This window comes from Corythoichthys intestinalis, chromosome 4, assembly GCF_030265065.1.
Source record: "Corythoichthys intestinalis isolate RoL2023-P3 chromosome 4, ASM3026506v1, whole genome shotgun sequence".
In the NCBI taxonomy this organism is placed as follows: Eukaryota; Metazoa; Chordata; class Actinopteri; order Syngnathiformes; family Syngnathidae; genus Corythoichthys; species Corythoichthys intestinalis.
The window spans coordinates 34,594,612-34,611,349 of NC_080398.1; the positions used below are offsets into that span (position 1 = coordinate 34,594,612).

General features: G+C 36.0%; 1 protein-coding gene across 1 annotated transcript; it reads right to left on the reverse strand.

Moving 5' to 3' along the window:
* Nucleotides 1–550: 550 nt before the first annotated feature.
* LOC130914973 (lysosomal thioesterase PPT2-A-like) lies at nt 551–16,738 on the reverse strand. Its single transcript, XM_057834590.1, has 8 exons — nt 16,561–16,738; nt 12,040–12,193; nt 11,772–11,867; nt 11,594–11,701; nt 8,959–9,042; nt 8,798–8,882; nt 6,488–6,542; nt 551–862 (listed from the first exon to the last, which is right to left on the reverse strand). The coding sequence occupies exons 1-8, from the start codon at nt 16,693–16,695 to the stop codon at nt 719–721; spliced, it is 861 nt and encodes a 286-aa protein (XP_057690573.1). The 5' UTR covers nt 16,696–16,738; the 3' UTR covers nt 551–718.

The following is a 16,738-nucleotide window of genomic DNA, read 5'->3' on the forward strand; positions in this document are numbered from 1 at the left end:
CCTCGCACCGCAGTTATATTTATAAAAAAAAAAAAAAAACACATTTTGTGCTTCCACTGTGACTTCGAAAGGGTTCGTTTGATTTGTGTTTTTTTCATGGAGCTTCCGTTTTGAAAAAGGACTAGAAATGATGGAAATATAGACATAAACAAATGATCCATGCAGCGTTTTAATGTTTTTTTGAGAGGACAATAAAACTATAAAACTTAAATGACAATATCTCACGTTCTAGTTGGTCGATTGACTTCAAATAATAACGAGAGTAAACCGCAACTTCCGCACTTTAAAACGAGACCAACCAACGGCATGTGGGTGACGTAATTAAAACGTGAGGGCGCTTCAAAGACGACGTGCGCTGAGGACGCGCCGGCGCGTCCTTCGACTCTCAAGGGTTAAGAAGTGCAGAATAGATGAGAACGAGATTATATTATCGCCATTTTAATTAAACACTTAAACTTTACAATATTTTTATGGTCATTTCATGTCAAAACAGTTTATTGTTCCTGCTAAAAAGCACATACAGTAGGACAATATCACATCACATTACAAGTTCAAGACATTATGGGAAAAAAAGCTAAAACAGATGAATGAATAGATGTACAAAGAAATAGTTTTGATAAATTTTCAGTATAAATGAAAAGCGCTTTAAAGTACAGGGATTTAAAGCTGGATATCAAAGCTATTGCATAAATGGGCAAAAGGCTTTTCCGAGCTCAGTTCATGTTAGCCATTTTTCAATGCACTCAGTGAACACAGTGAAGTTGGAATGCCAATGTGTGTGCTTGACACCGGGACGGAGGCACAGTGCAATGTCACCTCGAGAGCTCAGCGTCTTAAGTCCAAAGGTGTCATTCCTGTAAAACTGTACAAAAAATGAAAATTAAATAATAATAATACTAAAATAATATGGGGCGCCGTTTGTAAAGCAGCACATGCCGAAAATTACGACAACATTTTCCCACATTTAGTGCCAGGCAGTGTTAAAAATGTGGTGTGAAATGTTTGCAGTCACTTTTTTTTTTTTGAACATTTACAACATTATTTAGCAACTTAAATATTTATTTTTAAATAATAAGTATTCGACTTGAATTTTGAAAAATTTTAAAATCTAGAACTAAATATTTATTTAAATCTTAGATGTAAATCTTAAATTTATATTCTATATATATTAGGGCTGTCAAACGATTAAAATTTTTAATCGAGTTAATTACAGCTTAAAAATTAATTAATCGTAATTAATCGCAGTTCAAACCATCATAAAACATGCCATATTTTTCTGTAAATTATATATATATTCTGTAAAATAAATTGTTGGAATGGAAAGATAAGACACAAGATGGATATATACATTCAACATACGGTACATAAGGACTGTATTTGTTTATTATAACAATAAATCAACAAGATGGCATTAACATTATTAACATTCTGTTAAAGCGATCCATGGATAAAAAGACTTGTGGTTCTTAAAAGATAATTGTAGTACAAGTTATAGAAATGTTATATTAAAACCCCTCTTAATGTTTTCGTTTTAATAAAATTTGTAAAATTTTCAATCAAAAAATAAACTAGTAGCCCACCATTGTTGATGTCAATAATTACTTACACAATGCTCATGGGTGCTGAAGCCTATAAAATCAGTCACACCCAAGCGCCAGCAGAGGGCAGCAAAACTCCATAAAACATAATTAACAAGTGGGCATTTCACTCTATTGACATTTAAATCTGTCTGAGCGGGACATGTGCGTTAATTGCGTCAAATATTTTAACGTGATTAATTAAAAAAATTAATTACCGCCCGTTAACGCGATAATTTTGACAACCCTAATATATATATATATATATATATATATATTACATTTATATCCTAAATACATATATGAAATTTATATCCGAAATATATATCCTAAATCTGAATTTATATTAAATCCTAAATGTCTATGCTATATCTAAATACTATATTTAAATCTTAAATCTGGACATGGTTGAAACTAAATATTTAGCGTAATATGCAAATTCACATGACTGGAGACCGGAAGTAACAAAGTAAAAGCTTTAGCAGCTCAGACTGTTTGTTTACGTTGCTTGAAAATGAATGAAACTTACTCAACGGTGGCAGTCGGCTCTTGGACATGATTTATTGTGATAATAACAATATCTAGGTAAAATACACATTTAGGAGAAACAATTTAAGGTAGGGTGACCAAACATCCTCTTTTGCCCGGACAAGTCCTACTTTCACGTAGTGTCCTCGTGGTCCGGGCGGGTCTTATAAATTCATAAAAATGTCTGGTTTTTATGATTTTTCATGGGACCAATTTGAAGAGACCGCTGGGTGGCAGCAGTTGACATGGCTCCTACGAGAATGGAGGGAAGTAGTAGTTCTTCTTGTTTTTGTTGGCAGTTTACCCCTATCATGAGGCATTACCGCCATCTACTGGGTTGACGATTTGGCCACAATGCCTGAAGTTTTTTTATTTTATTTTATTTTTATGATAAATACGTATATAATGGCAACTGTTGACTTCTGACGGAGCTTTGATTGTAAAATCCCGTTTGGTGTCGCATCGGCGCGCTGCCGATGATTGTAAACTTTTATAGCAAAGTTTGATTTTTGCCTCAGCTAGCTATCAGTAAGCTAAACCGCGCTAGGCATTATGGGAAACGTAGTTTTGAACTGCTACGTTTGGAAACATGCTGATTGAATAGTTTGTCAGTTTATTTCGGTTTTTGTTTGTGTGCAATCTAGAACATTGAATGAGAACATCAATTGAATGGGAATAACAATTTGTCAAGGACAATTGTCGTGATAGTAATTTATAAAAATGTTTAGTTGGCACATAGCCTACTGTGTGTATGTGTATTGACTGGACTACATTTCTATGGGTCTGCATTATATATATATATATATATATATATATATATATATATATATATATATATATATATATATATATATATATATATATATATATATATATATATATATATATATATATATATATATATTTTTTTTTTTTTAAGTCTTTTTTTTTTTTTTTTTTTTTTCAAACTGCATTTTTCCATCCAGAGTGAGGGGGCACACTTTAAATATATTAAAGTGATATAGGCATCTTTGAGTGAACTCCGAGTAAAATTCATGTATGTTGAGGCCGGGCTGAGGCTGGGCTGAGTGTTCTCTTTTTTAGAAATCAAAATATGGTCACCCTAATTTAAGGAATATTTTGTGCTCTTAGTGTCACTTTTACGCACGAGCCCTGTGAAGTTACTAAGAATAGCCACGAGGGGTCTCTGTTGGACTGGACTGGAGAGCAAGTTTGATTTTTCTATCTTCATCTGCAAAAATCCCGCGTTTCTCACAGTCGACGAAGGTGGGCTGTAAGAAATTATGTCAGGCGAGTCAAATTTACCCGAGACTATCGGCAGAGCTATTCTGACTGCAATACAAAGGTTTCCCAGTGAGAAACGTGGCATTTTTGCAGATGAAGTTAAAAAAAAGGCAACCTTGCTCTCCAGTCCAGTCCAACAGAGACCCCTCGTGGCTATTCTTAGTAACTTTACAGGGCGCGTGCGTAAAAGTGTCGCTAAAAGCACATAATACTCCTTTAATGGTTTCTCCTAAATGTGTATTTTACCTAAATATTGTTATCATCACAATTATTCATGTCCAAGAGCCAACTGCAAACGTTAAATTTGTTAAATTTTTCCCGTTTTTGCTTAGTTCCTTTCTGTCTACTTTCGACATGTGAAAGTTTTAAAACTGTTTCATCATAAGATAGATTCAAGTCAAGATTTTGCTGATTTAGGAGTGTTTAAGATAAAAGGTTACTTAGGTTATCTTGGAAGGTTCACTACAACAGAGCCTTCCTGAGAAGTACTGCTTTAAGATGGCGGCTGTTTACTAACGCCGCCGAGTCTGTCATTTTGCTTCTAGTTCTATATGCATGTGATACCTAGTTTAGCATCAAATGTGCATAGATTGTAGGCTGTCGGCTACAGTCAGGAAATATTGGAGCCACGTAGCCTAGCATCGAGTTTGCAACGGCGTCACAACTCTTTCCTCCATCCCACTCCTGCTCTTCTCTCTCCGTGTCTCTGATTTTTCGCGTGTCATTCAACCAACGTAGTAACGCATAGTAACGAACATTGTCTTGCCGCCGAAATGGTGACAAAATACGAGTGGAGAAAAAAAAAAACGTAATGTGCGAAAAACGTACAGATTTTGAACGTACGGCGTACACATTTAAAAATCAGTGCTCACTTGTACAAATTATGCCAAAACCGTACAACTTGACAGGTATGAGATAGGCACGATGAAATATGCACACTGTAGCTAGCAGACACTGATTGTATGGAGGTAGATTTGTGTCTTTATTATTCAATCAAAAAAAAAGTTGCTTCAATCAAATAAAAAGTTGCTTCAATCAAAATATATATTTTCAATCGAAGAAAAAGTCACTTCAATTACAAAAAATGTGTTTGAATGCAAAAATAAATTTGAAACTCAAAAAAATATATTTGAAAACTATTTTTCTTTGATTGAAATTTTTTTTGAAAAAATGTTTGAGACTCAGAAATTCGCATTTGAACACTTTATTTTAAACTGTTTTCTTTGATTGAAGCAATCCTTTTTGTGTTTGAACCATATTAGGGGTAGGACATTTGTGTCTAAATCATTCAATCACAATAAAAGTTGCTTTGATCAAAGAAAAAAATCATTTGCAAAAATATATATTTTTTGAAAATATATTTTTTTATTTGAAATATATATATATTTTTTATTGAAGTGTCACTTTTTTTTGAAAAGGAAAAAGTTTTAAACTCTTTTTTTTTTTAAGTGGAAAAAGTTTTGAACGCACTTTTTTTTCTGAAGTGGAAAAAGTTTTGAACGCACTTTTTTTCGATTGAATCATTTTGACACAAAGATTCAACTTCAAGGCTAGTTCCGGTGTGTTTGAGTGGCAGGTGACTACGCCAATGGTATAAAAGTATGAAGCAAGCATAATGGCCACCAGGGTTCCATCCAGCCATCGGAGTCTGCTGGAGTCCAAGCCGAATATAGGGCACCGGTACGGGGGTGTGACATCGGCATTTCACCGGAGTACGGTGCCCTGCTGCTTAATGTGATTCAACACGGCGAACTTCACCCGCTGCCCGGACGTGACGGTTGGCAATTGGTTCCAACCGCGACGCGCCGGTACGGGAGTGGTCGGCGAGTGGCCTGACACTAGCCTGCCCAGTAAGCGAGTGGACTACCGGCGAGTCGCCGGCGTCCACGCCGGGAGCCCCATCACTTCAGCTTTGAATTAGTGTCGTGTCATTCGCGGGCCGTCCACTCGACAGCCGGCCTCCGTGCCTGGGGGGTGATATCGAGGTCCGACCAGTGTGCCGCGACAGGGCAACGTACCGTCGCGGGTACTCCGGTGAAATGCCGATGTCACACCCCCGTACCGGTGCCCTATATTCGACTTGAACTCCAGCAGACTCCGATGGCTGGATGGAGCCCTGGTGGCCATTATGCTTGCTTCATACTTTTATGCCATTGGCGTACTCACCTGCCACTCAAACACACCGGAACTAGCGTTGAAGTTGAATCTTTGTGTCAAAATGATTCAATCGAAAAAAAGTGCCTTCAAAACTTTTTCCTCTTAAAAAAAAAGTGTGTTCAAAACTTTTTCCACTTTAAAAAAAAAAAAGAGTTTAAAACTTTTTGCTTTTCAAAAAAAGTGACACTTCAATAAAAAATATATATACTTCAAATAAAAAATGTATTTTCAAAAAAGATATATTTTTGCAAATGATTTTTTTCTTTGATTAAAAATAGTTTTTTGATTAAAGCAACTTTTATTGCGATTGAATGATTTAGACACAAATGTCCTACCCCTAATATGGCTCAAACACAAAAAGGATTGCTTCAATCAAAGAAAACAGTTTGAATGAAAAATAAAGTGTTCAAATGCGAATTTCTGAGTCTCAAATATTTTTTCACATTGAAAGATTTTTTTTCATTTTTCAGATTCAATTTTTTAAATTTTTGATTAAAGTGATTTTTCTTTTGAAAATATATATATTTTTTGTTTGAAGCAACTTATTTTTTGATTGAATAATAAAGACACAAATGTCCTAGCCAAAATGTGGTCAAAACCCAAAATGACATGACTTCAATCAAAAATGTTGTTTCAATAAATAAAAACTTGACTTAAATAAATAAATAAAATTTCAATCAAAGAAAAATAGTTTTCAAATATATATTTTTTGAGTTTCAAATTTATTTTTGCATTCAAACACATTTTTTTTGATTAAAATGACTTTTTCTTCGATTGAAAATATATATTTTGATTGAAGCAACTTTTTATTTGATTAAAGCAACTTTTTTTTTTGATTGAATAATAAAGACACAAATCTACCTCCATATGATTGTTATATTTGTTAAGGTCAGTCATAGCAGTGAACCACAGCAAGGAACAGTGAAGTTCAAGTATGGTACCTCTTGGTTCTGCATTTCCACTACGAGCTCTTCGGTGTCGTAGAATCCAAAGTGGCTGAAGAATAAAAAAGGAGGAAACAGGTATAAGTATCTCAACCACCGAAAGCTGGGCCTAAGTACGGTACTGCTTTATTTTAGGAAATGGTACTTGTTGTCTAACATCCTCTTTAATGTCACTCACTGGTTTCGAATTGAGATATCAAGGAAGGCAGGTGGTAAAATAGGCACTGTGTATTTCTATGCTTCTAAAAGAAGGAAGCTTCATGCAGTGCATCGTGGGAATGGATTTTTTTTGTCATTCAAGGGTCTTCTTCTGTTCTTGCACACTTTCCCTTAAAGTACATACTGTAAGTGCCAAAAACATTTTCCAAATAAAGGTGTTTTCTAATGGTTGATGCTCTGGCCTCCCTAAAAGACCACATTTTTCGGGCTATAAGCAACTGCTTTTTTGCTCTGCTTTTGAGCCCTGTAGCTTTCATAATGAAGCAGCTTGTTTATGGATTTCTACAGCAGAACTAGCATCATGCTCACTTGTTGGAATGCTAATCTTTTATTCATCTTTTGTTCTTTTTTGTCTTTTTGTGTTACCTGCCTAGGGACTGCGGATGTAAATTAGCAATTTATGCTACAATATGGCATATTCACATCTTTTAAGATGTTCATCAATGTGCACTGTCCCTATTAAATAATGAAGGAATCTGACCTTTTAGCCAGACTGCCGGAATCACGCAAGCCGAACCATCGGACCCCTGCTGGCACAGCTCCAACGACCCGGGCCGGCGGGACCAAACATCCCGGCCAAAAGGCCAAACTCCGCGCATTCACCTTAGTCTTAACCCTTTGTACTGACTCCATTTTAAAAGGTTTAAAGAAGGCTCACTGAAAACAAGTTGACAATTTATCGACAATTTTTCGACAGCGATCAAACAGCAAGGCGAAACAGAAACAGACTCAGGCGGGGAGGCAGGGTCACCCTATCACACGTCAACAAAAGGTTCCCAAAAAAAATTACTACGATTAGTTAAAAATTCAGCCTTTTGAAGGCTCTCGCGGGGTGGGCTGTGGGCAGAAGAAGGGTGTGTTTAAGATAGGACTGTCAAAATTATCGCGTTAACGGGCAGCAATTAAAATTTTTTTAATTAATCACTTTAAAATATTTAACGCAATTAACGCATGCGCTGAACGACCCACTCGCGCATTGCCGCAAACACACTACAATGGCACCGTTTTATGTATATTGAGAGCTAAGAGGCAGAGACAAGCGAGTGGAGTGGACACAGACATTGGAGCCGGGCTATTTATTGGTATAAGCTTTGGCATCTCTTCCACAATAATTATAACTATTCTGGTGAGCGACATGAGGAAGAATGACAGGAGATGAGCTTTTTCATAAATCCTGTAATGAACTCAACACAGAGAAGATATACCATTTGCAGCCACCACTGACAGTCATGGTTGTGCAACTTTCCATCATGCATTTGGGCATTTGAGAACAGTTAAGTCGCTACAGTATCATTTAGTGAAAGCACAACAAAAATAATATTCCTATCTCTCAAAAAAATAATGGTCACAAAAAGAAAAGCGCTCAATGCAAAGAGATCTGGCATTCCCAATCAAAATAGCTTTGCAAAATAATACTCAGTTTGGTCAAACTCATTCAAAAATTTCGTTTAGCTCAACAAATACACTAGATGGCAATATTTAGTCACAATATACAAACTATCAAAATTACTATAACTTGTACTCACATTTATCTTTTAAGAATTACATGTCTTTCTATCTGTGGATCCTTTTCACTGAAAGAATGTTTATAATGTTAATGCCATCTTGAGGATTTATTGTTATATTAAACAAATACAGTACTTATGTATAGTTTGTTGAATGTATACATCCGTCTTGTCTTATCTTTCCATTCCAACAATAATTTACAGAAAAATATGACATATTTTAGAGATGGCTTGAATTGCGATTAATTAAATTTTAATGTATTGTACATTCAATTGTTATTGAATGTACTGATGACTAAGCACTGGCCTCCTGCTTTGTGAGGAGTGCGTCTGTGTAATAAACGTATATTATAATTCTTACATTATAATATTAAACTATGGTTAAATGTCTTTTTTATTATATCGAGTGTGTTAGAAGAATAATGCAAACAGTTAGACTCGACGTAACTCAGTTGCTAGCGTTGACTGCACTAGCCAATTTGTCCTTAAATTTTGTGAAATCTGGGAGGTGCAGTTTATAGTCAGGTGCACTTCATAGGAAAATATTTCAAAATAATTCAAATGGAAGAGGCAGGTGTCAAACCTGGACTGCCACGGAGTGATGACGCCATCGTCCGGTCCGCCAATCAACACTAGCTTCTTGATGCGCAGAAAGTTCTGTTTCCAGGCTTAGCAAAAGGTATATTTACATTATATCAGTATGTATGACAGCACAAATGTGTATTATGTGGAAATGGCGCTTACATGTCATGTTGTTGTGAGGTATGTCACCATTGAGCAGTGGGAGAAACCTGTTGTTCTTCAAGTAACTGGACCGGTGGTGAGGGTCTGTGCAACATAACCACAATTATTATTCAAAATTAAAATCCCAAAACAAACAGATATTTCCATTTATTTAATCAATGTTTTAAATTTTTACCAATCAGGAATTTACACACGACAGTCAATATGCTTTTTAAGCAAACCGTGCCCAAATATGCCCATTGAGTTTGATGTAGGAATAACAGATCAAATAATGTTACTGTATGCAAAGCCACAAATTTCATAACAATATTGACGGGACACAATCCCAGACGCTGCGCCACGCCTTCAAGTAGGGGGTCGTCCCACACTCCGCTTCAGTCGGTTGAAGTCGGTCGCAGTTATTCTCAAACACATGCAGCGATCCAACGCCGGATATAGGTTGAAAAAGTTCGAAAGCTGTACCGCATACAAACAGGAGGGATTGTCTCAGAAGTGATTTGTTCGAAGAGTCAAAGTAATTAATTCAAACCTCCAAAAACTACTGAAATGCAAATAAAAATGTTTTGGCACAGTTATTTCAATACCACATTCAAAACTGATTTTCATTCAAAATTGTTGTTTTTTTAATGATTTGCAAAATAAAAGTTCACAAAAACAGCAATAACCCCAACTTCCATCTCCTAATTTTTATTTTCCCTCATTTCCTCACATACTAAATGCCAAATCTCAATTTTAACTACTTAAAAACATAGGATGTATATTAAAATTGAAGTTAATGTAATGATAAAGATAGGGTTTAGTAACATACATTCAGAAAAATGACTTATATTATGCAGAGTGAAATGGAATATATTTTGAAGATCGCGCAAACATTGACTTTTTTGCATCATAAGTAAATGAATGAGTAGCCTAACATAAATGAATATAAGTCCAAATTGCACATTGACAGCTAAGATGCTTTGAACCTCCCCATCAGAGCAAATAAAACCAAATATGATAAATAAGCCTCTTTAACTCTTTCCTTGCTCTTTCCTTGCTCTTAAAGATTTCTATTTTCTGTTGCATTGCCCTTTTTTGTAGTATCAATTCAACAAACCTTTTTTTTTTTTTTTTTTTTTGCTGTTCCAGAAAACATGCACATTTGAACCAATCAGCGCTAAATATCTCTACTGATCACATGTCAGTATGTCAACCAACTGAACGGATAAATGAGTCCAGGCGTTTTGCTTTGCTGCGTGCATTCGCACATTGATGTGACTCATCATCATCAGACTCAGAAAACTGCAGCAGCTGGGGAAACCTCTGTGACGTCCGAGGAATAGAATAAATAATAAATATCGGTGGAAACGGACTACGCTACACAAGCACTTTATTATGCTTATTGTCAACATTTTGTATGTAAATCTGATGTTGGTAGTTGTTTTCTTCTTGGAGATGAAATCCATGTGTGGCAGCTTAGCATAAACTTGTATTTATATATTTTTTTACATAGCGTTTTGACAGTTACCGTCATATTTTCGGAATCAAAGCACCGTGTACTGGAACAGCATTCCGGCCCTGAAACTTATTCCGGAACTGTGTTTCGGCCCTGAATCTTATACCGGAACTGCGTTCCTGACCGTTCTGGCCCACTTTCACCCCTGCATATTTACGTAAAATAAATGCTAATTGCCCGGTTCTTTGCTCTTTTAGCAAAGAACCGAGACTGTTTTATAAAGAATTCAGGGATTTAAGCATTTCTTCACAAGAATTTTCAAAGTAAAAAGCTCTTCGTGGCGATTAGGCGGCGCCACAGTGGCTTAAAATCTAGCAGCACATTCGACATATTTACGTAAAATAAATGATAACTGTCGGGTTTTTTTCTTTTAACCAAGAATCGAGACTGTTTTACGTCCATTTCTATATAGAATTCAGGGATTTAAGCATTTATTCACAAGAATTTTCACAGTAAAAAGCTCTTTGTCTGTGATTCTACACGGTCAGCTTTGACGGAGATAGGCCGCCTATTAATCGGCCCCGCGCCCCATGTCCCGTCAATATTTAATGAAGTCTATGGCCAAGCAAAGGAAAATAGATGCCAATATGAAATTATTAAATACTAAGATAAATACATACAACTTGAAATAAATACATGTTGAAAAACAACTATTACTTACTTGAATATTTAAATTAATTAACTAAATTACACTTAATCAATAAACAAAACATCGAAAAAATGAAACGAATATATACAAAATAAATAGTGAAATACATGAAAATTGAAATGAAAAAATAAAAATGGAAACTTTCAAAGTTGAAATTAAAAAAAGACACACTGAAATAAAAAAAATGAAATAAAAATACTTAAGTGTTTGAATATGTCAATAAAAATAATATGTAAATAAAAACTGAAATAAGCAAAAACAATGAATAAAAACTTTTAATGATGTATATGTAAATACAATTTGAAATACAGTACATAAATACTGAAATAACATCATATTTAAAATACTTAACTATTAGCAAATACTTATTAACATTCTCTCGTATAATAGCAATATTATTATTATCATTATCATTATCGTACTTAGTATTATTTGGTTTAATTTTGCTACTCCTTCCATAGATAATCACCTGTTCAGTATTTAACACTCACCGTTCCAGTACTGGCAAATGGACACCCTCTGTCCCACTCTGTTGTAGCAAACTAGGAAGACGGTGTCCTTCACGCAGTCGGGAAATACCTGTCGCAGGTAGTACGTGTCTGTGTGGAACAATATAAGCTCCTTATGAAAAGTGGGCGGCATGCTAAAAGCTGCATTTCACCGTCTGACCTCCAAACTGCCCGGCCAGGGGTGACGACAGCGCAATAAAGGTGTGGATGTTGTGGTCGGGCATGGTGGAAAGGAGGGCTCGACATATTAGACCGCCTGAAAAAGACACAGCAAAACATATTTTCATTGCATTCCAAATAATTTAAAAGAAATACACTATAAAAATATGAAGTCATTCGCCCTGTTGACATTTACATCATTCATCATTATATCATCACATCATCTGACTTAATCTCCAATACAAATATTTCATGGTGTGTATGTATACCTTGCGAAAAGCAGAGTAGGTGAACGCCGTCATGAGCTTTCCTGATGATAGGCTCGATGGCACGCTGGAAAGCTTGCACTTGCTTCCACAGTGGCTTGAGACTGCACATGTTCTTGTACATGTCCACCACTGTCACCTCTGTGCCAGGATGTGTCTGCAACAAGACATTCTTTACTTTGTATTCTTTCCTAATAATAAACTAATTTAAATTCAACGCAGAAACATGAATAGAGCCACATGTGGGTATGGAGCTGTCGCTTGCTGATCACTGAGTGAATGTCTATCATTGTCAATGCCACTGAAAGACTTACAGAAACTCTCATATAGTAACAACTAGGGTTGTTCCGATCATGTTTTTTTGCTCCCGATCCGATCCCCATCGTTTTAGTTTAGTATCTGCCGATCCCGATATTTCCCGATCTGACTGTTTTTTTTTTTTTTTTGCTCCTGATTCAATTCCAATCATTCCCGATAATTTTTCCCGATCATATACATTTTGGCAATGCATTAAGAAAAAAATGAATAAAACTCGGACGAATATATACATTCAACATACAGTACATAAGTACTGTATTTGTTTATTATGACAATAAATCCTCAAGATGGCATTTACAATATTAACATTCTTTCTGTGAGAGGGATCCACGGATAGAAAGACTTGTAATTCTTAAAGGATAAATGTGACTTTGTATATTGTGACTAATTGCCATCTAGTGTATTTGTTGAGCTTTCAATAAATGATACTGTAGCCATGTAACTTTTCTGCCCAAATGCATGATGGGAAATGCAACCATGACTGTGCGTAGTGCTACCAATTGATATATCTTCTCTGCGTTGGGAAATAACGTACGGTGTTAAGAAAAAGATCAATTACTACCTCTCTTCCCCACATTGCTTCCCACGATATTTCTAATCATAGGGAGAGGGATTATAAGGCTTTAGCCAATTAAAAAAAGCCTCCAAAGGCTGCCAAAATTCACTCTACTCATTTCACGCTGCCTTTTAGCTCTATATATAGGTAAAACGGCGCCATTACAGATTGAATGCAACAATGCGTGAGTGGGTCGTGCAGCGCATGCGTTAATTGCGTTAAATACTTTGACGTGATAAATTTTTTAAAAAATTAATTACCGCCGTTAACGGGGTAAATTTGATAACCCTACCTTAAGCCTAAACTAAAGACTCTGGATGAGTGTAACATATTATGTCTGTAACGTTAAATACAATTAGAAAACGATTTAATCAAAAAAAAAAAAAATTTAAAAAGGCATGTCCGATATTTTTTGCCGATTCCGATACTTTGAAAATGACGTGATCGGGGGCGATCAATCGGGTAATCTCTAGGACATCTCTAGTAACAAGTAGTGGCATGTCCGACGGGGTTGTGGTGCTAGTGAACAATTATTCATCTTACCTTACTGTTTAACCCTCTCCTCACCCAACCACGCCCACTTTACGCCCGCAAACCGGACCCCTCAGAGGCACCCCGAGTTCCTCCCCTGGTAGCGAGGCCTTTAAATCTCTACAGTTTTGATGTATTTTGATTAGTGCTGCAACGATTAATCGATTAACTCGAGTAATTCAATTAAAAGAAGCTTCAAATCAAATTTTGCAGATTCGAGTACGTATTTGTTTAATTACAGTTGCATTGTCATAGTTTGTTTTGAAAGTGTTTGCATTTAGTTTTATTGATTTGGGTGGATGCACTGCCTTTTACTGGCAACAGTGACTATGACATAATTCATTTAACATGGTTGAATCCAGCTGCTCCTTGTTGAGACAAACATAAGTAGGGGTGCACGATATCCATTTTTTGAAACTGATACCGATATCGATAACTTCCTGCTCCTCAAAGCCGATACCGTTATCGATAACCGATAATAAATATATAATTTAAAAAAATTATTAGATATAAATTATTAGTTTCTGAACACCTGGAGGTTTAAATATTATTCTAGTTTCTGAACACCTGGAGGTTTAAAAAAATAAAAAAATAAAAACTAGTGGTGGATTCAACATAGATTTGCCTTTGATCTCATCAGATTTTTCATAATGACATGAACAAAACAGCGCGGTTCACTTCTGCACTGCCCGACAGCCAGCTAAGAATGAATGCACTTCCATAAACCACAAGGCTTGGTCTTTCCTTGCTTTTATGGGAAGACACTCGTCTTAATATTGTGAAAGTACAACAAAAAAATACACATATTCAATACTCAATATACAACAAACTGCACGATAAACTTATATACACAACTATTATATGTATAGCCAGGGATGCACATAAGTGGTCCGCATGCGCGCATGCGTACTGGACGTAGACAAACGCGCTGGCCCTCAACGCTTTCCATACGCTTTTGCGTACCGATGGCTGACCACTGTATTTGCGGTGGACACGTGCAAATAACTTCTCAAAATGTCGAAGAGGCAGGCCACACTGAGTAATTACTTCCGTGTTCCCCCAACCCCGTCAAAAGACAGACAGACGACAGAGATGTCACCGGAGCTACCGAAAAAAAGGACTTTTGCTGAAAAGTGGCTACAGGAGGTACCATGGCTAGAAGCAAATGATGCTCGCACGGAAATGTGGTACAAAATGTGCCGTGAGAATCCCAATGTCGCCGATAAGAGCAGCGTATTTTATGTAGGGTCAAAGAATTTCAGCCATCCAAACTTTGAAAAGCACGAAAAAAAAAACAGAGAGCATGTGGCAATTAAGCAAACTATCGATGTCAAACAGGACCCCACTCACCCTATGGACAAGTGGCGGAATAGGGCGGAATAAAGGTAATGAACAGCGACATGCACTGACAAATGTGTTTTTGCTCGCATTTTACAAAGCTAAACATGCATGTTCAATGAGGTCTTATGAGGAGGACATCCCACTTTTAAAAAGGCTTGGAGTTAATGTGGGAGCCGCATAATGCCCTTTATTTTGAATTGGTGCTTTTTATTTCTTTCCATTTCACTTCAAAGTAATGGCAATTTTGTTGTGCCAGTTGGTGTTAATCAAGCATTAATTGTTAATCGAATTAATTAAAGTTAACTGGCTCTAAGTAAAGCTTGTCATAAATTTATCGCATCAGGCGGGTCGGCTCTCAAGCTCAATGAGGACCAAGTCACATCTCCAGGTCCTCCTCTGAGAACCTGGGCAAAAAAATTATGTGCACCCCTATGTATAGCATAGCACACTAGCTTGAGCTACTAAAGCATTGGCTGGCTTCTATCACACAACTTATGAAGTTCTGTACATATGACCCTTCACCACAGAAGTAAACATATATTGCACATCCATATGTTATAGTAAACATAAAATACCTACATATATTTCCGAGGTGGAAACGTAACAGAAAGCATTCTCGACTGTCAATGCTACCGCTAGACACCGCAATGTGTAAAATGTGTAAGTGATTGAACCAAACTACAGTAACAAAAAAATAGATGCAGTGAATTATTCTGACCAGCAGGTGGGAGCAATGACCCGCAAATGATCAACTGATTTCCCATTGTAGAAACTGTAAAGCCAGAACAGTACATATTATCGGTCCTATTATAAATGTTATTGGATTTATCGGGATGACGTCATAATTCCTAAGTTTTTGTTTGAGCTAATATATTTTTTTATGCCGTCGTAATTTAGTTTATGGGTATATTTAGTATCCCACGTTTTTTTTTTTTGTAGGAATAAGTGTAAAATTGTAAAACAACATTGGCATTTTATAGCATTTAAGCTAGAGGACCTTTGCTATACAAGTTAGCCAATTGTTCTTTCGTTTTACTTAGATCCTGATTCCTCATTTATATATTTTTTTATACAGTTTGAGGCTAAGCTCAGGTATTTTCTAAACGAAAGTGCAATTCTGCATAGTTTGAAGAAACACTCGGTAATTTTATTCTGTATTCGCATCTAATGATTTATTGAAAGTGCAATCTTAGGAAGCTTTTGCTTTATATCTCCTTAAGTTTATTCTGCAACGCATTAAATGTAATCCGATTGCTCGATTATTCGAACTAACTAGTTGATAGATCAATCAACTACTAAAATAATCGATAGCTGCAGCCCTAATTTTGATGAACTTCAGTGTGTGAAACAAGCAATCTGAAAATCACCATTTAAAATTTTTGTTTTAGAAAGACCCTAAAATTAAGAATTTGTTAATAATCTTTGAAGACCGTACAAACCTTCTTCAGCATGTAAATCTATAAATCAATTTTGAAACAGAAGAGCAATTGATTGAATCAATTTAGGATTAGACAAAACATTGAAAACCTTATCAGGGTCATTAACATGAAATGCTCATGTATAAAAACTAATTGTTTCTATTAATTTAGGTATTTTTGAAATGTACATTTAAAAAAAAAAGCCAATGATTCTTTCTCTTGAGTTGAATATATTTAGACAATTCCAAAACAATTATTTCAAAAATTTCATTTGCCTTTTGAGGTTGAAAGAAGTGCACAGTGTTGACTTAAAATGGAATGTTAGACTAAGATAAGAAAAAGAAGACTAAAAAAACTGACCTTGTTAATAAAGAGAACCAGGGTTTTGAACTGCTTTGGTCCGTCAAAGATGCCATGAACAATGACGACAGGACGGTAGCCGTCGATGCACGTCCAGGTGACAAGCAGCAAGAGAATCGTAGTTTGAGTCCTCATTTCGGAAATAAAGTGTGAACAGAAAGTCACTAGGTTGTGGGGT

What these genes read in the sequence shown, in the direction of transcription:
- LOC130914973 (XM_057834590.1), bottom strand. Translation starts at nt 16,695, where the DNA reads ATGAGGACTCAAACTACGATTCTCTTGCTGCTTGTCACCTGGACGTGC. An exon ending in TGGTTCTCTTTATTAACAAG is followed by an intron (nt 12,194 to 16,560) that starts GTCAGTTTTTTT and finishes GTCTTGTTGCAG; the next exon opens with ACACATCCTGGCACAGAGGT. An exon ending in CCTACTCTGCTTTTCGCAAG is followed by an intron (nt 11,868 to 12,039) that starts GTATACATACAC and finishes TGTCTTTTTCAG; the next exon opens with GCGGTCTAATATGTCGAGCC.